This window comes from Coloeus monedula (assembly GCF_965178545.1).
Source record: "Coloeus monedula genome assembly, chromosome: 2".
In the NCBI taxonomy this organism is placed as follows: domain Eukaryota; kingdom Metazoa; phylum Chordata; class Aves; order Passeriformes; family Corvidae; genus Coloeus; species Coloeus monedula.
In genome coordinates, this window is record NC_138782.1 from 113,169,302 (window position 1) to 113,194,226 (window position 24,925).

The 24,925-nt window shown below is 42.7% G+C and overlaps 1 protein-coding gene across 1 annotated transcript in view; it reads left to right on the forward strand.

The window, feature by feature from the left end:
* Positions 1–5,512: 5,512 nt before the first annotated feature.
* FKBP1B (FKBP prolyl isomerase 1B) overlaps positions 5,513–24,925 on the forward strand; it is a 45,012-nt gene continuing 25,599 nt past the window's right edge. The window contains exons 1-2 of the mRNA XM_082302717.1: positions 5,513–5,635; positions 8,913–8,960. Coding sequence (XP_082158843.1) covers positions 5,599–5,635; positions 8,913–8,960 — 85 coding nt within the window. The 5' untranslated portion in view covers positions 5,513–5,598. The remainder of the gene's footprint in view (positions 5,636–8,912; positions 8,961–24,925) is intronic.

Genomic DNA, 24,925 nt, shown 5'->3' on the forward strand with positions numbered 1-24,925 from the left:
TATTTGCGGCTTGTTTGGTTTTCTCCTGTTGTTTGAACTGCTTCCAATATATCTTGCCAGTGACATTTCTCCACCAAGCAGAATAAATACCAAAACTATAGAGAAATAGTTTTACTGAAGAAAGCAGAAAATGTGTTTCCCTGTAAATACAAAGTTTCTCAAAGTCACTCACATCCTTCTGTAACTTCCATGGCAAGGAAATGACAGAGCTGGAATAATTGTTTACTGAATAGATGCAATATATGTAATTCCAGTACTGTTCCACAGTTTGAAAGATTGACTTACTTACATTTTTTAATCCATTTTTTGCTATGAAAGATTGGGTGGAAAAGAAAATCTAATCCTCTTGGACTGTCTTGTTATTATTGGAAATTTTATTTGTGAGATCGCACTGCATGACCCTGAGTTTAGGCTCTAGGTCCCTCTTTTATTTATGATAAAAAACAATCTCTTCCCCTTAAGTGCTCAGAATCTAAACAGACAAGGTACAATGATTGTTCTTGTTTATATAAATTAAATACTGAGGCACAGAGCAGTTCAGAGCATATCTACAATTCAGCAAGCTGCCTTCAAAAGAGTAGGCAGTGAAGCAATATCACTGCAGCAATCTGCATGTGTGCTAATTAGTCTGGATGGATGATGCAATTTCATATTTATATTGTATCTGAGGTTCTAGCTAGTTTTGTATTAGCCACTTTGGAGCATTATGCATTGCAAACAGATCTGAAGTGATTAAGGATCATGCAGTCAATGTTGGAATTGTGGTTAACCTCACTACCACTTCTTAATTTCCTTGTCTTCTTCATGTTGCATGACAAATATTACGGACTCATACATCAGTTTAGAGGAAGAGATCTTTGGAGGGCATATGGTCCAATAGCTTGCTTGGAACAGGGCTGACATCAGTTTGATGAGGTTCCTTAAGGCTTTGTTTGATAACTCATCTTGTGAAGATTCTTTTAATTTATATTTAGTCGGAATTTCTCTTGCTATGGACTTGTGTCCATTGCTTCTTGTCCTTTTGTTGGGCATCTCTGAGAAGAGTGTGGCACCATCCTCTCCACCACTCATCAGGTAGTTGTAGACAGCAACTGAGATCCTTCCCTCTGTCTTCTGCAGGCTGAACAAACCCAGCTCCCTTCTCCTCTCCATATTCTCCAACCATTAACAGCATTGGAATGGTTGGGCTTGCTCCACTACGTCCTTGTACTGGGGAGACAAGTCTGTGAAACCATGAGTCTGTCTAAACCCATGTGGGTTTGGAAGAGATAAATTGCATTAATCTCTTCTGGAAGCAAGCTCCATTATTAAGGTCCAGGCCTTGTGGAATTTTTGCCTCCATTCCAGAACCTAAGCTAACAAATTCTTGACTCCAGCAGCTGGTGGTGTATATGCTGATGAGCTGGAGCTCTTTCCTGTGCATACCCGGGGTTACCTCACCTGGTCCTGTAAAAGGCTTTGAAGATCAGGTCTAAGACCTTCATAATGACTCACATAAAAGCATTGTGAGAGAGTATATGTGAATATCTGAGTTAGGAAGAGCCTGGTGAGAGAGGTGGCAGCTTTCAAGGCAGTTTTAGTGCTACTGAAAAAATCCAGCTGCAGTTTTACACTCACAGCTACAGCTGCAAGAGGATAGTATAGATACAGATGTGGATAAGGAGTTCCAAGAGGAAGATGAGTATTAGGAGTAATTGCTTCAGGATGAAATTTTATTCTGTTTCGGGGCATTTAGAACAAGTATCAGTTGGGGAGGAGGTGACTGTGCTGGAGACCTGTGGTGACCAGCAGCAGTGAGAAGTGAGACAGGCACATGGAGATTTTTGGGTTTAATCTGTTAATCACATGGCTGTCAGTGCGGGTGTGCTGTCAGAATTACCCTAACCATGTGCTTTGAGAGGAATCATGGATTCTGGCTGACTCTCTTTTGTCAATGCTCGTGATGCACAGGAACATTCACAGTGACACGACCTGCTGAGCTCTGCAGGCTGGTGTTTATTTTGGTCAGGGTTTTTTCCAGTGTGGCACTGGTTTTGCATGACCTGTACACTTTGGGATTAAAATTACTTGGTTTCACGTGTTGGTTCACTGAATGGAAAGGTCAGTATTGGTAACACATTTTTAGTTTGCTTTCACTGTTCATAGAACACTGGTTGGGTTTCAAAGTAATGCTGATTCTTTATCCACAGATGCTGGTGAAGGAAATGTGTATTGTTGGGGGTTTTTTGTGGCTTCCATGAATTTTTACATTTGCAGAATTTGCGCTTTCTGTTTATGGGCAATTTAGTGCTTTTTCTTCCAGGGGTGTTCTTCATGTGCATATGGAATCTATTACACATGATTTGTAGATCCTTTGTAGATTTGAAAAACAATGAAGAATGGGATTTCACAATATAGGAACTATGAACTAAAATAAAACACCCTAAAAATTTGGAAACTGTTTGTCTTCCTAAAAGTGGAAATACATAAATAGTTTGTAAACAGTGCTGGCTGTAGGGGTTTTCACAAAAGAAAATGGGATAGTCATCTGCTAAACTTTAAGGTTTGGGGTCTTTCTCATAATGACTGTGGCAATGTGTCCTCTTTGTGACCACTGAGTAATCTTAGATGTGGAGTCATGTGGTTCCATCAAAACATTTGGGAAGGAGTGTGATGAAACCCCCCACTTTTCCAGCCCGCTGTTTCTGTTGCCAGGATAGAAAAATGTGCTGTGGGAAGGTCTTGTGGTAAACAACTGTTCAGGAACGTGAGCTCTACAGAGCCTTGGAGAGAGAGACTACTGGACTTTACCCTTGATACAGATATGCTGGGTCCCAAAGGTGGAGGAGGTGGATGACATGCAATGACTTTCAAAGAGCATTCTAATCTGGTTTGATTTTAGCCACTTCCTTGGTCATGAACTTTCCCTCTTAGTCCCTTTGTCCTTTCTGTTTCCCCTCCAATTTCCTGCCAATTCTAAACCACTTTTCCTTGTATTTCAGAGGCTTTCCTGAAGATATGAACATTCCTTGTTTCAGTCTACTCTTCCAAGATCTTCATGTGCTGTGGACTTGTTAACATGTATTTAAGGATCTCAATGCCTCCAGTGAATACTGTCACTGGGAAAATAACATTATTTTTTGTTCAATATCTGTGGTGTCAAAGATTTTTTAAAATATCGATCCAACAACTTTGAGATAACCTCTACAGATCTTTTTTTCTGTCTTGGAATTTGGCCTCACCTTTATTTCCATGGTCTTGGTAATATTAGCGTAGGTGATCTAATTAGCTCATGCCCAAAAGAAACATTTAAAGTGTCCCCATGGGGCAAGAGGCCATGGGATAGGATGATTGTAGACACAGCATGTAAGACCTAGGTCACATCTTGGTCCCTCTTAATCCCATCTTGTGGCTTGTGAATTTTGCTGTTGGTGGGGTTTGCTTTTTTATCATGATTGTCAGTCTGCCTGAGGATGCTGTGGTCTGTGTTTAAGGCCTGTTACTTGTGATGACACTTGAAGCAGATATTCTGTGATCCCATCTGAACTATGTCTATTATGTGATTAGGTCAAATCTCCTGTCACAACACACAACTTCAGAACAACTACTCTTCTCCCTTAATGGAGAGATGTGCGGCCTGATCAAAGGAAACATGTAATTATAAAAGCTAAAGTGAACGCAGCAAAGTATAATTTGCTTTTATTCGTTGGATTTATGCCTTCTCTGAGCATCTGAGAGGACAAAAACATCTACCTGGAGTCTGGATGAAAGCAGTCCTTTCTTGTAAAGTCAAGAGCTCTACTAAGACACCATGTACCTGGAACTTCCCTTTATAACTCTCCTTATGCTCTCAGCTTTTCTTGTGCTGTCCTTGTTGCTCTGTAATGACTCAGAGACACCTCTGGAATTAGCAATGGTCATGTGTTCCTAATGCCTCTGGGCCACTTAGCTCCTACCTAGGCATTTTCCTATTTCTCAAATGCATTTTTAGTATCTTTCTACTGATCAGAAATCAAATGACATTCTGAGATTGGCAATGGAAAAGAATCCCTTTTCAGAATTTGCACTGTTACAGATCTGCTCTGAGAAACTGCAATAAGTGCCTGCTTATTCTGTACGTGCTACCTACAGATGCAGAATTCACTGGAATGGGCGGCAGGCAAAAGGAATCCCTGTTCAGTCCTCATTACTGCTTCTGAACTCGTGTGAGCTCATGCTTTTCCTCACTTGCCCACTTTTGGGGAACTTCAGCCAACCAGCCCTGGTATTTCAGGGTGTCTGACCCACAAGGAAAGATGGATACAATCGAGCACTCAGGTGAAGGAACTACACAGAGTAGTGTGAAAAGCTGTGTGAAGATGGTCAGTGTAGTTCAGAGCAGGGATGCAAGGGCGACATTGCCACAGTTACAAACCAGCACAGTAATTCCTCAGTTCAGTCATCCTGACTACTGCCCATATAGAGGAAGATCTTTTTTCCTGAAGAGAACCCAGTTTTTAACAGATAAAAATCCTGAAAAAGCAATGTCAGAGAAATGCAGGTTGGAATTAGATGGATACAGACAGCTCTTTCAGTCGGAAAACTGATGATGTTATGGTTCCATTTTTATTTTTAACCCAGAAAACACAGAATTGCAAACAACTATTCCTTTAGAGGCAGTGGAAACTCTTGAGATTCAAATAGACAGTAAGTTTATGAGGAAATAGTCTATTTCAGTACACTCCTCAGAGGTAGTCGTTGCAAGGTTAAATATGTAATCTCACATCATGGGAGCACCATAGATACATGGATTTTCCTATTTAAAACATGGATATGAACAAGAAGTTATAAATTGTTTTGCACTGAAACTCAAGGTCACTGCCAGCCTGCTGGAGACCTGCCGCTGCTGCTGCTGCTGCTGCTGCTGCTGCTGCTGCTGCTGCTGCTGCTGCTGTGTGGGGCCACCAGCGGTGGGTACCACTGCCCTGATGCTGCTGTTCACCAACAGAATCCGGGGGACATTCCCTTCAGCGTGCACACGTAATGTGCGAGCACGAATGCTTTCCTCCATGGCTCTTTGTAACGGGAAATGCCGACCCTCCACTCGCACTCAGCCCCGTTCTGGTGTCTGGATGGTTGGAGCGCGGCGCTTGGTTTCCCCGCCTGCCCGGCGCGACCGCAGCCGTACCCCACCGATCGTCCCCGCTCCCGCACAGGCCCTGAGCCCTCCCGCCGCTCGGACTCCGCACGGGCACGGTCACACGGGGGGCAAACGCCGGCGAGACCCCCGGGGCAGCGCTCCGCGGGGCACCATCGCTAAAGCGAACCCTGCCCGGGGGATGGCAGCAGCATTCCCCGCACGGCCCCGGGGTGGGGGCGATGCCTGCGGGGAGACCACCCCGCCGCCAGGTTCTCCTCGTCCCCGCGGCCCCCGGGCGCTCGGAGCGGGGGCGGGCGGACCCCTCCCCTCCCCTCCCCGTCCTCCCCGCCCCTGCCCCGCATTGGCTGCGGGCGCTGACGGGCAGCCGGGGCGGCCCCTGCCCGCGGCCGCCCAGGGGCATTGCCCGCACTGGGGGTCCGGCCGCGCCGGGGAGTGGGGCTGCGCCGAGCTGAGCAGGGCTGAGTGGAGCTGCTGCCGCCATGGGGGTGGAAATCGAGACCATCTCTCCGGGAGACGGTACGAGGCCGTGGGGGGAGCAGCCCTGCGGTGCGGGGACGGGGGCTCCCGGTCCGGCCGGGCACCCGGGGGCTCCGGGAGCGGAGGAGCCGCGTCCCCGCCGGCGGCAGAGCGGGGAGTGAGGAGCGCGGTGCGGGGAGGTGCGGGGCGGGAGGGGAGGCACGGCCGCCCCCGCAGCCCCCGGGCACGAGCCCCCGATGCGGGAGGGGCGGAGCGCGGCGAGGCGGCCGCCCGGGGTCGCGGCGGCGGCGGGGGCGGCGAGGGGCCGGGGTTTCTGTGGCATCCGCTGACAGCTGCACAGCCCGAGCGCGGGGTCAGCGCCGGCGCCCGGCGGAGAGCCCAAACTTTCCCCGGTGGCGAGCCCGGCCTCGCCGCGGGTACCGGCCGTTCGTGCCAGCATCCCCCGGCAAGGCACAGCCGCCTCCCGGTCTAGCGTGGGATGCTGGCGAGGGCTGAGGTCCAGCCCGGGTGGCAGTCACCTCCCCTTGGCGCACGCTCGCCTTTCCAGAGCCAATTTGCGGTGGTGTGCTCTTCTTTGGAATTATAATATAATTCCGTAAGGTTTTTGTGTTTTGGGTTTAAGAGAACGTAATTTCTAACATACATATGTAGCTGTAGAATAGGCCGGATTCATCCTTGGGTGATATACAACCATAAATAATTCGTTCAAGTTGATTGCGGCTTAAGTTTCTTGGCCCAGTATCTTTCCTTTCTTTGTGTATGCTTTTAAATTGGCTTCTCCCTCTTGTGCTGTTTAGCTCTAGGGATAGAATTCTTCTCTTGGTTGCACAGATGTAAAAGAAGAATACTTATACCCACATAAGTAATGGTGCTGAGTTGGGAGTAGGAAGGAGGGTGGAACTACCTCATAGTAGTACTTTCTATCTCTTAAATAGAACAAGACTGTCATTGTAATATGCTATTCCAGATAAGGTTATATGGATTAGTTCTCTTGATTGCAAGTCTTAATAAAAATCAGATGACTTTAGGTACTGTGAATCAGTGGTCTTGTGAATCTCTGCTTTTAATTTGGCTTTGATGTGAAATTTTGTAGCTTCATTGGCTTTGCTGGTGGTACACTCACACTGCAGTGTGTGTATCCATAAGGTCTGAAACTGCTTTTCTCAGATCTCTGTATAATAATGCATCACTTTAATGATACCTTCTTTACCGAGGGTAGGATTCATCTCACATAACTTTTCTCAGGTTAGCTGTCTAGTCTAAAGCAGTCTTCTGGGTTTTATCTGTGGTCATCTCCAGAGAATAATTCATCTTGCCTTTCCCTGGATAGGCTGGCTTTCTCAGAAAGCGCTGCTAATTCTTTGCTGTCAATAGAGGAAGCCCAGGAGACTGGCATACGATAGTTGCCTGTGGTTTAGATGGCTGAATTTAAAAGAGATGAATCCCACTTTAGCATACCATGGTGCCCTAACTGGATACATACTGTACTGCATTTTGTGCAACGTGCAGCTAGGGGTATTCCAGCCAGCCAAGCCAATGAATGAGGCTGTTCAGGTGGTGCTTGGAAGCACCACTTTCTCAATTTTTATGTTGTAAATCTTGGTTCATCATACCAGCCTGCCTTCCTGCCACTTACTGCTCATGTGGTTTTGGCGTGTAAGCCCTAAGACCGTAGCTTGTGTGTCACCTGCTGGTTTATACCCCGTGAAGCGCCCTGTTATGCAGAACTTGTTACCATGTTAATTCTGACCAAAGGGCCAGAAAGCCAGCTAAGAGATGAGCCTCAGTTTCATAGAATGATAGAATGGTTTGGTTGGAAAGGACCTTAAAGATCATCTTTTTCCAACCCCCCTGCATGGGCAGGGACACCTTCCACTAGACCAGATTGCTCCATGCCCCATCCAACTGGCCTTGAACATTTCCAGGAATGGGGCATCCAAAGCTTCTCTGGGCAACCTACCTTAATCCCCAGTTTTTAGCTTTCTGTCAAGGATGTTCCTTAATAATTGACCTCACTGATACTTTTAAGTTCTTCTGAACCTGGGCACTTGCCTGGCCAACCTTGAGAAGTCAAGGTCAGCAGCTTTAATACACCATGGGCACCTAATTGAGCCTGAAAAGTCATCCCTTAGCTTTTAGTCCCTTTGGCAGTACCTAGAACAAGTAAAATGAAAATGATAATTTCATTTTCCAGTGTCAAGCAAATAATTTCAGCTTTCTTTCCTTTAACTATCAACATTTTAGGAGGAGCTACCAGGCTCTTAAAAGAACTCAGTGTCCTACTGCTTTACTGTTGCCTGATGGTACAAAATTAAACTGCTTTTGTCTGTGAAAATTCCTGTAAAACTCATCCCTGCTAATTAAAGATGCCCTCATAGAGCTGTCTTTCTTGAGTGAAAGGCATTAGAGATGTGAATACAAATGGATTTTCTGACAATGTCAGACTGAGACTTTATTTGAAAAATTATAGCAAAAACATTCAGAGAATTATTAAAAGTTATAATCCATGAAGTTTTGACTGCCCTTTTGCAGTAAAAGAATGTAAATGCATATGTAATGTACACATATATAGGGAGAGTTATCTAAAAAAAATATTACTTGGTCTAAGAGCTAAATAGGAGCCAAGATGGGACCTTTTACCCTAAACTATCCCATATTCCTGTCTTGCATATTAGTGATTTGGTAACATATAGTCATAGAATCCTAGAGTTGTTAAGGTTGGAAAAGACCTTCAAGATCATCAAGTCCAACCATCAACCCAGAACCACCACCATGTTCACCATTAAACCGTGTCTTCAAATGCCATATCCACGTGGTTTTTGAACACTTCAAAGCATTGTGACACCACCACTTGCCTGGGCAGCCAGTGTTTTACAACCCAATGCTTTACAACCCTTTCTGTGAAGAAATGTTTCCTAATATCCAGTCTAAACCTAACCTGGTGCAACTTGAGGCCATTTCCCCTCACTTTTCCCCTGGCTTTTCCCCTCCACTTGTTTTCTGGGAGAAGAGACTGATCCCTTCTTTACAACAACCTCCTGTCAGGGAGTTCGGAGAGGAATAAGGTCTCCCCTCAGCCTCCTTTTCTCCAGGCCAAACACCCTCATCTCCCTCACCCACTCCACATAATACTTGTGCTCCAAGTTGTATGAGGAACCACTTATATCTACAGCTGTCATGTGAATGTCTCAGGTATCCTAAAGTAACCAAATGGCTGATACCAGATGTCAGGTCAGCATTTTCCTCTTAAAAGATAAACTTGCATAGCCAGGTCCATCAGAGGAAGTAAAAGAGTAACCTTTTATAATTTTAACAGGACGGACATTTCCAAAGAAGGGTCAGACGTGTGTGGTGCACTACACAGGTAAGGCATGTTCTGGATGTTCTCTCGATAACAACTGCTTCACAATCAAGAGCAATATTCCATTTCAGATGTCTGTTGTTTTTTTTGCTTTGTTCTGTCATTCATAGTCCATTGGATAATGTTTGGATGGGTTTCCTGAGTATTTCACTTCCAGCTGAGCTGTTCAAGCTACAGTACCTAGATGTGCCGGCTGGCAGATCTGCCACAGGTAGCTTTCGGTGGTGAGAGGTTTGCAGAAGAAGCTGCAGACCTGATTCATTAAGCCTTTTTACTAGCTAATGTAATCAAGCATGAAACAGTCAAAATGCTGGGTTCATATTTTTACAGCCTCTGATTTTGATGCAGACAATTAATGATTGTATATATCTTAAAAGCATGTGTCCATGTATTGGCAGTAAAATTCATTCCAGATTGAAGAGATCAATACAAGGTCTGTTTAAACACCTGCTTTATGGACTTGTGTGAATCTTAAGTGGTGAGCTGGTTAATGGAGCTGCTTGTGCTGAAGAAGAAAATGTTCTTTAAATCAGTTTATGATGTTATGCGTTGTATGTAGTTATGTAAGTTGTCAAAAGGATGCAAAAATCTCTGCAGTCCAAGTCTCCGACTGGGAAGTTCCCTTCAAGAGCTGCCATTTTATGAGATATTTTCCTTAAGAAGCCAACATGCAGGTTCTGTAGGGATTGAAGCTTCTGATCTGGGCCTAGATAATGAGGTATTGTTTTCCTCTAGCATTCAGGATGATAGGAAAGATCTCTCTGGTAACTAACTGTTGCTTTCTTTCAGCTTTGTACTTGATTCTGTTGCTTACTGCTAGAGCAAGATGGGAACATTTCCCAATAAATACAACTAATGAAGTAAACCTGTTTGTATTTTCAATGAAGTTTTTGATATAATTTCAATAATACTACCATTAAAAGGTTATATGAGAGTTAGTGCACTGGCTTGGGGTGTAGGTTGTTTGGGTTTAAGCTCCTGTACGTTAATATATACAGAGTATTTTGATCTAATGAGGATTTCTAGTTTGAATTAGAAGTTGTTAAACACATGGATCTCCCATGCCAGTCTCAGCTCTTATAGACATTTCTCTGTAACTTGATATGAAAATAGATGTTTTGAAATTATTTTTGTGAAGATGCTGAAAGATATATTTCTCTTCCTGTCCAAACTTCAAAAGGTTTTATGAAATAAAATTGTCACCTCCCACCCCTAGTTAGTTCAAGATAAATTTAAATGTCAGAACTGAAATAAGCAAAAAAAATTGAGCCTGGTATCTCCCACAAAGCACATTTTTTCTGGATAACTTCAGAGAGTGTGAATGGTAAATGTGAAAAGATAACAAGATGCTGCATACTCCTGTTGATATTAGATAGTGTCTTAGATGAGGCTGTCATAACTGGCTTTGACATAAAAGACTTTATAAAAACTCATTAAATCAAGCTCTAGAGTAAGCTGTGCTTTCTCCATATATCTTGCTGCTGGTGCTGTGCAACCTCTCTTGACTCCCAGATTGGAACAGGTATCGGGGAAGCTCACCACCTCAGTTCCACCGCTGGTGCCAGCAGTCTTTGGTGGTAATGTTTTTTAACTGAGCCCATGATTAGTGGATAAAATGGTTCCTTCCAGTTGTCTATAAAGCATGTGGGTAAGATGACATGTAAGTGTTCAGTTTTAATTTAAAACTGTTTTATCTGAATCCAGTACAGTTTCTTTTTGTACTGATGAGATTCTGGATATGCCTGGTATTTATCTTGGATCTCTGTCTTATTTATGTGATCTTATTAGGCCTCAATGTACTTAATACTTATCCTCACCACACTCTTGTGAGTCCTGCTTTAGGAATTGGATAGCTAAGTTACAGGGAAGTCCACAGCGAAATCCAGAACCTCTGTCTTGACACCTAAAATGGGAGTTAGGAAAAACTAAAGACACCTAGGTGCAAGGACATGATCCAGAAATTCTGCTTTTCAGAGCTGCTTAATATTGTATAGCATGTATAACTCTCAAGTTATCTCCATATTCAGCCTATGTATCACTCTGGAGCTGGGCACAGATACCTGTGAGGAGGTGTTGTGGTACAGGAAGTGAGGGAACCATGCAGTGACTTGACTCCACCAAGATCCAGAGATTGTTTGGATCCCCAGAAAAGCCTGACCTCACTGGAGTGCTTGGAGCACAGCTCTGAATCTAGGATCAGGCAGAGCAGAGACAGCCCCCTTCAGGCAAAAACACAGCCTGGAGGAGCCCACTTGATGTGTTATAGCTGAACAGTTGTTTCAGACATGGCAAACCTATCCCCAGTTGGCTCTTGCAATAGAAGGGGGTCATAACTCTGCTTGCCACATCCTTAACTTGGGGAGAAGAAAGCTGAAATTTCCCACTCACTCCAGTTTAGCTTGGGACACTCAGCAGTGAAGAGTGCAAGAGCCATGGGCAAGGAAAGGAGCAGGCAAGAGGGTGAATATTGGTGCAGGCACTCATGCAGGGATATGGAAGGAGTTGTAGTGCAATCCCTGTCTTTGGGGATTAATTCAGTACTTTTTTTTTTAATCCTATGATTTTCCCATGTGGTGGTGCCAGCTGGGTAGGCCGTGTAACTTCTTGCAGCAGCCCTTCTGCTCTCATACCAACACACACTGTGGTGATACAGCTCCTTAGCACAAATGTGGTTGGTCTGTGATTGCCTGATGGGCTAGTTTTTTGTACATGTGTAGAAAAAACATTGCCTGCCCACTAATTGTTCCTGTCTCACAGGACAGGAGAGGCTAAAATGAGTTTTCTTCTGCCAGAGCAAGTTATGAATCTTTAGGGAGACTCCAATGAGGAGTGGGCTGTGGGCTCTATAGTGTCTTATTTCCCCTCTTGCCTTTGCTCTCGTAGGCATGCATTTACCGTGTGTTGGGGAATGATGGCAGAGAGCGTGGACAGGAAGGGAGTGCTGGCACTGCAGGACTAAAAGGCCTGTAGCAACCTCCATTTGTTAGAAGTAAGCTGTCTGTATGACTTGTCCTGGTGGTCCATGCAGGAAAAGTCCAGAGAGGACCAAAGGCTGAGACCCCAGATGTTTGGCAGAGCTTTAGACTTGTCTGCTTGTCCTCCAGGATTTTATGATTCATCACCAAGGTAGAGATTCAGCAGGGTAGTTTCTAGTCTGACAACCCTGCATGTTCTGGAGGAGTGGGAAGTGAGAACTGGATTCTCCTCAAGATGAAGGAGAACTGTGAGTGAGTTTTACACTTCTGCTGTCAGCATTCCAGCTATTAGGCTGTTACATGTGGCAGCTTTTCCTCTTTCTCTCCTTGATCAACTGGATGCATAATCTCAGGATACTGCGTGGTCTGATTCCCAAAAGCATTGTGATGCCTTTAGGAACAGACCTAAGTTCCAGTGGCAGCAGGAGTTAAGGTGCAGCCTCACTAGGGAGCAGTTTAGAAAGGACCTCTTAGTTCAAGCAAATTGGTTTTAATTATTTTTTTCCCCCGTAGGAGTAATTCCCAGCTGCTTTACAATTAGAGCAGGATTTTTGGATTACCCTTCAAAAGGACCTAATCGCCCTTTCATAAGATGCCTTAGTACCTAACTTCGGTCCCGTAAATCACCTGCTAATTTTTCAGCTTTGCACAGCCTGATTCAAGTACACAAATAGATGTCCAGATCATTGCAGAAGATTAGATAGGAGGACTGTGATAGAACCTGAAACTGAGTCCCAATCTTAGTATATGATGGAAAAATGTGGTCATATTCCTGTATGCTTATCTTTGTTAACAAATATAATAATTTCTTCTTAGCATTCAGAATCTATGTTGAGTCTCAAAAGTTACCTGACACAATATTACAGTAATGGGATTAATAGGTAAGGCAGAGCACTGGCACTGAAATGCATTTGCAGCAGCACTGCTTTATGTCATGTTTTTTGTCAGAGAATTCATTGAGCAAGCTTCTGAAAGCCTTTGGCAATCTGCTTACTCCTTCTGTTTTCCATCTGCAAAATGATAGTTGGACTTTGTCTGCCTCCTGTAGAGAGATTGCAGAGAGTTTGAGATACAAACTGCCTCCTTCTTCATGCCTGTTGTAATGGCAACCTAATCTTGATTGGGTCTTCAGGTTATGCTGGGCTACTGACAGTGGTACAAGCAAACTAATTAATCCCGGAGTGCATAAAATGAATGAAGGCATTTTCTGCAGTTTTGTTTCCTGTGATTTAAATTTGTTGACTCTGGCAATGGGAATTAGCAGTGTAGAATTTTCAAAGATTTATGAAGATGATATAAAATGTGACTTTCAAAACAAAAGCTTCCTGAGGAGGGGTATGCTCTGTCTGGAGACTGTGAGGTAAAACCTGCACTCCAGGAAGCTGAATTCCATTCCCGGTCCTTCTGCTGGATGATGGTATGCCTTCACACAAGCTTTGTGTGTACTAAATCTAAATCTGCTCGTGATGAGAGGGCAGCTTTTTTTCCCAAGTTATTCAGAATTTACATTCTCTTGTGTTGTCCCATGTAGCTTATGGCAGAGCTGAATTCTGAACCTCTTCATCTTTCTGGCCACCTGTAAAACTCTGATTATAATACAATTACCTTTTCTAAGGAACTGATGATAACCAGTGTTTGTCGTGTGCTGGAACTGACTTATTTGAGTGAAACTATAAAGACATAGTAAATCATTAATTATATATTAAACTGTACTTCTCTCAGAAGATTTTTCATAGACTTTTTAGGCTAGGACTATGGCCTCAAAATTGCACTAAATAGATTTCCAATAGAATAGAATATTTCAGTTGGAAGGGACCTACAATGATCATCTCTTCCAACTGCCTGATGACATCAGGGCTGACCAAAAGTTAAAGTATGTTGTGAAGGTCATTGTCCAAATGCCTCTTATACACTGACAGATTTGGGGGATCGACCACCTCTCCAGTGCTGGGCCCCGCACTCAGTGAAGAAATGCTCCCTAATGTCCAGTCTAAACCTCCCCTGGAGCAGCTTTGAACCATTCCCACATGTTCTGTTGCTGGATCATAGGGAGAAGAGCCCAACAGCTCCCTCTCCAATATTTCAATACTGAGAAGTTGATTTTTTATTATTTTTTTAATGCTTAAAGTGAAATTCCACATTGAAATTAATGAATACTACTCCATTTATTTCAGCTGAGCTGTACAAATTAATTCTGTTTTAAGAAGTAGGCTTTTATTTAAAGCAGAACAAATGATGAATTGCTCTTTTCCTAGTGGTCTGAGGACAAATTTGTATCATCTTTTCCCATGTATTGCCAGAATTACTTTATATTGTTTCTTTAGCTTTGGCAGTGGTGTAGTGTTGAGAATTATGGTTGTGTCTGTGAAGTTGAAAGCTCTTTATATAACAAAAGCATACTGTATAGATATAGATGAACACTAATGCATAGAATATGCTTGATTTATCATGATTAAAAAAACTATTTTCCATTTAACACAATAGAAATATAATGCAATTCCCTTGAAGTAACTCTTGCTAAAAAGATCTGCCTATTTTTCTTGGATCAAAATCAACCCAGCCTTAAGTGTATGTAGTAATAGCCAGAGATTTGTCTATGCTGCCATACTCTCAAAAAGACTAATGTAAGTTCACAGTAACTTTACAGGGTGTCATCTGTTTGTCTGTGAGCATGACTGCTGTACATCAGCTTTGTGAAAGCACTTTGTGCCAGGTGAGTACAGGAGGATGTTATTTCTCTGGTCCCACTTTCAGAAACATCTGTACTACTCCCTTCAAGTGGGAGCTCTGCATGTGTAGCTGAGAGGAAAATTGAACTAAGTAAGGCATTTAATCAAAATTCTTTGTCTCCAGGAGGCTGTCTAGCTGGTTTTGGAAGAGGATAGTGAACACTGCAATTAGAACTATCATTAATAAGAATTGTATTGTAACAGACATTATAATTGAGCCTTGATTTAAAGCCAGCTAAATCTTGCTTACCTGGAAGATTAAGAATTAAGCCTTTAATGAAGCCTGTTCCCAAGATACAGTATACCAGAGGAGTGTGATGTCTGCCCATCTTTTGGGGACTGCCAGTTTTATTTATTTTTTTGTTTAATGCCCTCATTTGAAAGAATGAAAGCCTTTTGCTCTGTGGAGATCTTGGTGGCAGCTAAGCACTTAGAAACATCTTTTTCCTTTGGTGGATCATAACTGCAGAAAGTAGTTTTAGTCCTCCCTGAGGAACGTGGTCTTCTGCTGCCCCTTAGAAACAATTTGCAAGTCTTAAACTCTGTCAATAACGGGAGAAGAATTCTCATCTTTGCTTATTAAATATAGATTAGTTATCCCTGGAAGTGTTTCAGCAGTGACTTCGGCCTGATAGTGATGATAGTGATCAGAGTCCAGAAGCAAAGGTCTGAGCAGAAGAGATTTCTCCTACACGTTTTGCTGCCAGCTTAGTGACTGACGTCAGGTTTATTACTTGCTCTTCCATTTTGTAAATTTGGCAGAAAAAGGGGCTGTGCCTCTCAAAATTGTCATGCAGTTAATGTTTGCAAGTGCAGTGAGACTCACTGTAAGAAGCTATTGATGTGAAAAAGTGATTTGATGAATAAAAATGTTCAGAGATTTGTAAGAAAAAAGTAGCAGCTTCAGCAGCAGAGTGAGTTTAAACTGAACACACCAGATTGTTGCCTGATGGAAAAGGATCAGTATAATAAACTGTAGATCAAGTTTCTCAGTTGCTCCTCCTTTGCTGTGTTGCTGTGTATGGTGCCCATTGGTTCACTGAAATCACTTATGGTGTTAGATGCTATTTAATGTGGGTAAGTGAATCAGAAGAGGACTTTGAACTGTTTCAACAGTGTTCTTATTGGCAACCTCAGCTGTGAAGCTTTGGTTTGACTAAGAATTGGAAGTCTGTCCCCTTAAGGGTGCTCCCCATGGCACTGAGGTGTTATTTGGACAGCTGCTGATATGCTTTGAGGAAAGAAAGGGAAGGCTTCAGGATTGCCCATGAACACTGTCTTACATTCATTTGGGAAGAAGACAGAATGAGTTTCATTCTTGCAGAGTAAAGTGGATTATAAATAGATTTCTTCAAGATAGCATACACAGACACTTTCTCCCCTGACAGAGACTTCTCTGTCAGCATGAGACGTGCTGAGTGATTTGGTGACTGCTAGCTTTGAATTTGGAACAGTTGCTAACCTTTACAGGATTTCCTTTCATGGAGGGATTGTAGCATCATGCTCTCTTCCTATTGTGCACAGAAATGAAACTGCTAGCGAATAATTAAACCTCCTACTTCTACCTCACAAAAGCCTTGAAGAAGTGGATTTCAAGATATTAAAAAAAAAAAAAAGCTCACAAAGCAGATTATCTAAAGTACCAAAGAACTAATAGCCTCTTTTCATCAAGTTTTTAAAAGCTCAGAGCTGATCCAAAGAAGTGCTATCTTTTAGAAAATTAGGTTGCTGTTTCAAACAAGGTATTTTTGCTGGACCCTCTTTGCACTTATTTTCAATGATCCCAGTGTGCCCTGCTTACAGCTCATACCTGTGTTTGAGGACTTAGGCCTGAAAGATTTGCATCAATTCTTGATCATTGGAATTCCAGGTCCTTACAAGAATGACATCATTTTCTAGTAATTTATGCAGCCAAAAATCAAAGAATTGTTGAAAAAAACTGTGTCATGAATAGTATTTGTTAATGTAAAATGTACAAATGATCCTACCTCAGCCAAAGGAGAAACTCTTGTCAGCTGGCACCAGTGATAGGCTTGTCTCCCTTTATTGACAAAACAGAACTGACATCACCGTATTTACCTAATTAAGAAGTCTAAATTGAGAGCTTAGTTACCTTGGGTTACCTAAATAGTTAGATTGTGGATATGCCTCTCTTTCTATTGATTAGATAAAGAGCTTAGTACGGTTCCCAGGTCAGGCAGCTCAGCTAGGCAGGGAGCGTGGAAGGGGGAATATTTTCTAAATTAGACAACACGTGGTGTCATCCCTCCACAGTGGATGCACGACAGGGACACATATAATGCACCTCATCTCAGGTGTGTTACCTGAGCAGATGCTGTGCAGCCTGAGATCTCTGCAGGCTTGTGATCTTCAGCACTCACTGTGCTGGTCCAAGTGCTGCAGGGATGTGTATGGGAGCTCCCAGGGAGGGCATTGCCAAGGAGCTCACATGGTCCCTGTTTTTGGCGCTGGGAAGCAGCTGAGCAGGCGGCCTCGGAGGATGCACGCCCTGCCACGGGAAGCGGCGGCTCGGTTTGGCAGGAGTTCTGCTGAGTCTTGCTGAACCAGGGCCGGGGGGGGGGGCTTTATATTGAAAGCAACATCTCTCAGTTGAGACATATTATTTAGCTTTACTTACTCAAGGGCATTGTAAATCTTCCTTAATTTTTTTTTCCACAAGACTTCTGGCAGCACAAGTTTGTACTCCCTTGCACACCACTCAGTGTGAGGGATCTTAAATGTTTTAGCCATGGTGTCATCAGGCAGAGCCAGAGGATCTTTGTAGCTAAGGTAGCAGGTCCATGTACTTAGGCAGTGTAGTCTTCTATCTCCCATCCAACACCCTGGGACTTCTAAAACTCAGTGTTACATCAGTGGTTGTGAGGTACATTTGATTTCTAGATCTCCCTCCGTCTCTTCTTATGATATCCCGTCTAGTTAGTCCTTCCAGATATTTCCCATTTAATCCTGCATAGTTTGTTCTTAGTTGTCTCTTGCTCTAATTCACTTCCCTTTGCACATTTAATGATGTGACAACCTTGATTTAGCAAGATTGTCTTCTCTTATTCTGTTCTCAGTGAGAAATGAAAGACTTGTTTTCTGAAGGTGGTTTCCTGCTGGACAGAGGAAAAGACCTAACACTTAATTAGTTCATTTTCCAATCGGTGATTGCTACAAAAAAAGATGCTCCTGGATGCATTGGTTTTATCTAGTTTTTAATGACCAAAATGAAAATGCTATTTTGCCACTTCCTAACCTGTTGAAGTTGCTGGTGTTGCGACTTTGAAAGTAGCAGCTTTCTGTTGAAATTTTTTACATTGCATTAGGAAAAAAAACCCAAACACAAAACAAACAAGTAGTTGTTTGGAAATTACACTAAAATACTATATAGGGATTACGGTTGTGGGAACTTACATTTTTGTTCTCTTCTGTGGATAAATTTCTGGTTTTGCTACAAGCAGGGATTTTCAAGGAGAGAGGAGGGCATCATACTTTTGGAGATCCAATGTAGCCATATCTAGAACACATAAAAGAAAACAGAAGGTGAGTCACACAGCGGACAAGTTCCTGAGGCATCGTCATCAAATGTTGCCGTTTTCAGACTGGAATGTACAATTTTTAGCCTGAAGAACTGAAATAAATTATTTCATTTGTAAAACATGTAATTTTGGTGAAAAAACCTTTCCCAGAGATTTTGTTTTGAAGATAGAGGATCTGAGTCTGAAATTCATAGGCTGCTACCAACTCCATATGTATATCATAGGATCATGGGTTGGAAGGGACCTTAAAGATCTCCACTTCCAGTTCCCTGCCATGGGCAAGGAGACCTTCCACTAGACCAGGTTGCTCAAAGCCCCATCCAACCTGGCCTTGAACATTTCCAGTGTGTGGGTGTGGGGCATCCACAGCTTCAGGGCAACCCGTGCCAGTGCCTCACCACCCTCACAGGAAGGAGTTTCTTCCTTACATCTAATCTAAACCTGCCCTCATTCAGTATAAACTGTTGCCCTTCATCTTATCATTACAGGCCTTGGTAAAAAGTCTCTTTGTCTGTTTAATGTATTAAAACTTACACAGTAAGGTGTCCCTGGAGCTTTCTCTTCTCCAGGCTGGACAACCCCAACTCTCTCAGCCTGTCTGCACAGGAGAGGTGCTCCAGTCCTCTGATCATTTTCCTGGCCTCTTCTGGATCCATTGTAACAGGCCCATGTCTTTCCTGTACAGGCAACCAAGGGACTGGATGCAGTACTGCTTCCAGGTGGGGATCTCATGAGAGCAGAGCAGTGAACGAGAATCACCTCCCTTGACCTGCTGGCCTCGCTTCTGATGCAGCTCAGGGTGTGGTTGGTTTCTGGACTGAAAGTGTGCATTAATGGGTCATGTCTAGCTGTTCATCCACCAGTGCCTCCAAGTCCTTCTCAGTAGGGCTCCATAAGCCATTCACAGAGACAAACAGTCTTTTCTGCAGTGTCATGCTGAAACACCTGACCTTGGCTTGGGCTTGAGGTCACTCTCTGGCAGTGTCTCTCCACTGATGAGAGCAGGAGCTTCTCTTCTGTCACTCTGCCTGGGTGACTAGCTCCCCACACCCTTGTGTCCTGCAGTGGCCAGCTGGCAACAACTCTGGAAAACCTATGGCTATGTCTGTCCCACTCTGTCAGGGGAGTTTCTGGAGGACACAGACAACCCCATCGATAGCTTTCAGTTTATTCTGTCCTTTGAATTTCTTCTGCCATCATTTGCACCTCATCTTCAGTCAAATAAATAGCAGGGACAGGTTCAGACACTTGCTTAGGTCAGTGTGCAGTGCTCCTGCACGGCACAGCTGAGAGCTGTCATCTGACTGTGCCTGTTTTGTCATGTCCTCCCTTTTCCTGCCTGGAACTCAAGAGTCCTGACCTTTTATATCTGAACACTGAGGACTTCCAGAGCTTGTAACTATAAGAAGTCATTGGAACAGGGTGGAAATGCCTCATTACAAAATGATCCTTACCTGTGTCATTAAGACTTGTTCTGTGTGAAACCAGTTACAAAGCTCATCTCATTTTCAGCATTTTTTGCAATCCCTGGCTGAGGGTGTGGGAGTTAATGCATATGAGTCAAATGCAAATTCAGAGTTGATACAGTCATGAAGAACTGCCATCATTAGTTCCCTGTGGACAACTTAGAAAGCTGAGTCTGATCAAAGGGCTACTCACTTCATTCATAAATTGCTTTGGAAAAGGGAAACCTTTTGTTTGTTTACTCCGCTTTAAAAGACAGGGACATTCAGAAGGGAAATGCTGTGTCCAGGGAACACAGCAAGCCTCCTGAAAGCTGAGGCTAAAAATTCATGGGCTTTAAAATTCCTTATCTGTTACATTTACCTGTCTACTTATCTATTGCATTACCCACCTATATATATTATATATAGGCTATGCCAACTCTGTAGAAGAGCTGTTTCTTTTTTTTTCCAGACTTCAAAATGTTTACCTTTTGAGAACAAACTATTTAAATTAAGATAAATGGTGGAAAATCATGATGTACTTTAGTTTTTATTAGGTTTTCTGTCCTTCTCTGACCAGTCTTGATTTGATTGCTTATATAAGCATTGTAGACAGAATAAGGGCTCAATCCTTCCCTGCAGTAAAGAATAGGGGACTTGATTGTAACAATTCACTGTATTTCAATAAAGTAACTAAAGCTTGCAGTACACTGATTCCCTAGAACTGCAGAGCCATTTCTGAAGTGTTTTCCTAAGACTTGCTATTCAAAGCTCGTCTTCAGATTCAAAATTTTCTAAAACATTTGGGAAAACAATATGAAACAAAGTAGGCTGGACCTGAGAGAGCGTGGAGCTATAAACACAGGGGCCAGAGGTGATGGAGAGCTGAGGAATAATTTGCCTTACAGCAAAAGAGCAATAAAATCTTGGGCTGGGATTTTTCCCTGCAGGAGTGTGAGAAGGAACATTGACTGATTGCAAAGCACCTCCATACTGTAATGGAGTTACACAAGCTGTAATCTTTCTATTGTTCAGTCTGTCACTGTAGGACTGGCCCATTTGTAGGCTACAAAGCATTTTGATGCTGACAGCTGTATGAGGCAGTAAGGGACAGTGTTGGCCATTGTGTTTATAGAGGGCTGAGAGATAAGAATAGCTCCCAGTCTTCTGTGCCTGCCACATTCACTTGAGATTTCAGACACCTTTGTACGTCTTGTGGACAAGTAGCTGTGTTGAAAAAGCAGGGGGCACTAGGGCAATACTTATCTTAGCTCTTCTTTTTCCCTTGAGAAACTGATGTACAATGCAGGCCAAGAGGGTGTCAGCTGATAAAAGTCAGACAAATGCAAAGTGTTCTCTGGGTTTGATGTTGAGGAGCCTGCCATCCGAGGGGAACCGGACACTGTCTGGCACACCATGAATAAAAGAATATCCCCAATGTGCCCTTCCACTGCACCCTCCTGTTGTTCTCTTACTGTGCGTAGGACCACCCTTCTTCTAGTTTTTCTTCAATACTTCAGCAAGTTATAATAGACTTCTAGAAAAAATTTCTAGTCTGTTTGTTTTGTCATATGCAAGTTTTTATTACAGTTTTCAGTGTTACTCATTTTGCAGTTTCTTAAGCACTTCCTAGCAGTACATTAAGCTGGGACTTGTTTTCAGATTGTTTCTCGGAGGATGAAGCAGTGGAGATTTTTAGCATATCCAAGAGTGCAGTGCAGCCCTGATTTGAAAATGTTTCTTATGCTGCAGCATAATTGCTTATCACAGACACTGAAGGTGGTAGAGTGTGAATAGGTAGGGCTGCAACAGGAGGTGCAGGGATGTTCCCAGCTATTTCCTCCTGCCTCTACATCACTCTGTCCTGTGTGTAGAAATGTTGCAGTGGCTGCACTGTGAACTGGGCTGAAAATCTGATATGAAAGAAAAACAAGTTGGAAATGGAGGGAAGAAGTGGTTGTGAAGGACATCAGGACAACAGGATGGAAGTGCAGGGTGATGCAAAGAGCAACAGCCACGCTTGTGATCTGGCACTGCTGCAGGCCTGGAGTTTTGCAGTTGTGTAGGGAGCCGGTGGTTGTAGAGAAGAGAAAAGAAGACTTGCCTGTGGGAACCAGAGGGAGCATTTATTTCTGCTTCCTTCTCACATTCCGGCCTGGTCCAGCTTCCCAGTAGTAGGTTTGGGGACCCTCCCACAGCAAACTCTCAATCTCTCCATTGCAATAATGTACTGGGACAAATTTGTCTTGTTAGCATGGTCCATGTGGATAACACTGCTGTGATGAGGACTCTCTAGTGGTGCTGGTATTTGTTTATACAAGTGATCTCAGAATAAATTTCCTTGCTTTTTTTTTTCCACCAGAAAAGAAGACAAAAAATTTTCTACTTGAAACTTGGTACAAAAGAACATTTTTGGTGCACAGTTATTTAATGGTGGGTGGACAGTCATTCTAGGGCTAAGATTGTGGTGCACAATGAGAGCATTTTACTTTGGATAGGGAGACAAGGGTCTATACGTGGGGAAAGAATTATTTTTTTAAATATATTTATTAATGCAGTTTACATGACTTTGTTTAAAGGAAGTATTGTTCCCCTTCTGCTGAGCAATTTTGAATTTCAAACCTTTATAATTAGCTTCTTATCAGAAAATCAGTCAGTGTCACTAGCCAAGGTAACTTCTGAGCATGAACTGTATAAACCTGTCACTGAGCAGGGTTCATCAGAACTAACATTAGCTCCTGATGAAGGTAACAACTTGGATGTCACAGGCACTACCAGGGTGAAGTATTTAAAGAACCCAGCTTACACTGAAATAGTGACAGTGCTGCACAAGATAACGTGACTATATTTTTCCCCCACAAAAAATTCATGGCTCTTAGGTTAAAAGTCAAAAAATGGTTTTGCTGAACCTTCCTTTTACTGCTGCTTGTGAAGCAGCATTTGCTAATTTAGAAATGTTTCCTTTGGCCAAGCTGAGTGAGGATGGATTTGATGACTGGCCCCTCATATGAGGAAGGTACTTAGGACCTTTTTATGGGGAGAAGCCACAACCCATGGATGCTTTTCTCTCTGCTGTTTGCCAGAGAGCTGGGGAAACAACTTAGAAAAAAAAAAAAAAATCAGCATACCAAATATTTTTTAAACTGCGATGCATATCTTATACAACAGAATGCGGTATTAGCTTAAATATGGGATCAAAACTTATATATTTAAGATGGATTAGGGTGGATTTTTACAATTTGTTTTCCTGTTTTTAGATGTATTTGAGGGAGACATCTCTAATACAGGTGTATATGTGCCACAGTATAAAGATAGTATAAGTATAAAGGCCTTAGATTATAATGTTAAAAACTTCAGGTCAAAGTGAGTGTGGGTTTTTAGTGTTCAAAACATTTAAAAATAAATTCTGACTCTTGTTTTGTCTCAGTGTTACAGTTCTGAAATGTAATGTGTTGTACTTTGTTCAGCTGGTCTTTCTCATCTGTGTTTTTGGTGAGTAATAGTGACAAAATTCTGATTTAGGCTGGCATAGAAATGGAATAGACTATTTCAGTTGGAAGGGACCTACAACTATCATCTGGCCCAACTGCCCGATCACTTCAGAGCTAACCAAAAATTACAGCATGTTATTAAAGGCATCATCCAAATGCCTCTTAAACACTGACAGGCAGTTTTGGGGTCATCGGTAGAAACTCTTGTCAAACTGGCTCTCCAGGAGTAGGTATGTGGATGGCTGGATAATGTTTAGAGAGGATCATGAGGTTTTCCATCATTATCTACAAGGAATTCATTGTACTTTGAATAAGAAAAAGATACAAAATAAACATGCCAGTGGATATAAAAGTGGCTTTTTGAATAGAGGACTTTCCAGTAGACCTTAAAATGGACAGCCCCACTATTATGTTTTTATCAGTGAAGAAATATATCAAGGTGATAAAAGTTAACAGATATATGCTAAATAAATGGTCTCATCCCATAGGTCATTGATACACAGTAATAGGGATTACTGTGTAATATTGTCACAAATAAATAATGGGCTTCAGTTTCTGCAGAACTCTTTACAAACTTGAAGATGGAAGAGCAGAGTGACACCTGTGCTTACAGATAGGAGTGCTTTGTCATGTGAGGCAGTGACTTTGAAACAGACTTGGGGAGTGGTGGTTGGTTATCAGCTGAACACATGTTCTGACCTGTTCTTTGGCCAAAAAACTGACTGCAATCTGTGAATTTATAAAAAGGAGCACTGAGGAGAAGAGAGGAGGGCCAAAGGTCTCACACAGATATTTCAAAAATAGTATGCTCAGTCTACAATGCTGGAAAGAGACGTGAGGGTGGTAGAAGTGCTGGGAGACCTTTCTGAATATAAAATGCTTAATTTATTCCGCGGGGGTTGAGGGGTGGTTTGCTACTTACATGGGAATAAAAAATTGATAGGACAATTGAATTGATCTGTTAGTTCACCAAGAGACATAAAGATATCATAGCTGGAAAGTGAAATTTTGCAAGTTCACCTTAAAATAAGGAATACATTTGAAATGGCACGACTGATATAAAGTAGGACCAGTCAATAATTGCAATCACTTCATAGCCGTGAGAAATCTTTAAATCAGCTCTAGTTCAAACAGGAATTATTTTGTGAAAATCCTACAGCCTCCATTACAGTAGGAAGTCAGAAGAAAAAATTGCAAAGATCACCTCTGGCATATAGGTACATTAATTAGTTTTGTCATGTATTTTGGAAGCTTTGGTTGCATTCTTTTCCTTGTGTAGATTAGTTCTAGTGGCTTCACATCCTTCCTAGATTCGTGGCTTTTAGGGCTGGGCTGGCAATTAGTCCAACTCCCTGCATACCAGTGTTTGAACTTGAACTCGTTTGCTTCCCTACGTTTAATCATGCCAATTTTTATTCTTCTTCTGCATTTCATTTTTTGTGTGTCCGGACCTTTGATACCTTTGCCTGTATAGATGTGAACGACAACTACAAAGTAGTGTCGATCAAAATGTTACCTGCTTTTTCAGCTTCTGGGTGATGGTCAGGTAAATCACAGAATCACAGAATGAGTTAGGTTGGAAGGGACCACAGAGGGTCATCTTGATTTAACTTCCCTGCTCAAGCGGGGTCATCCCAGAGCACATAGCACAGGATTGCATCCAGACATTTCTGGAATATCTCCAGTAAGGGAGACTCCACAGGCTCTCGGGGCAATCAGTTCCAGTGCTTGGTCACTGCACAGTAAAGAAGTTCTTTCTCATGTGCCTCAGTTTCTGCCTGTTGCCTCT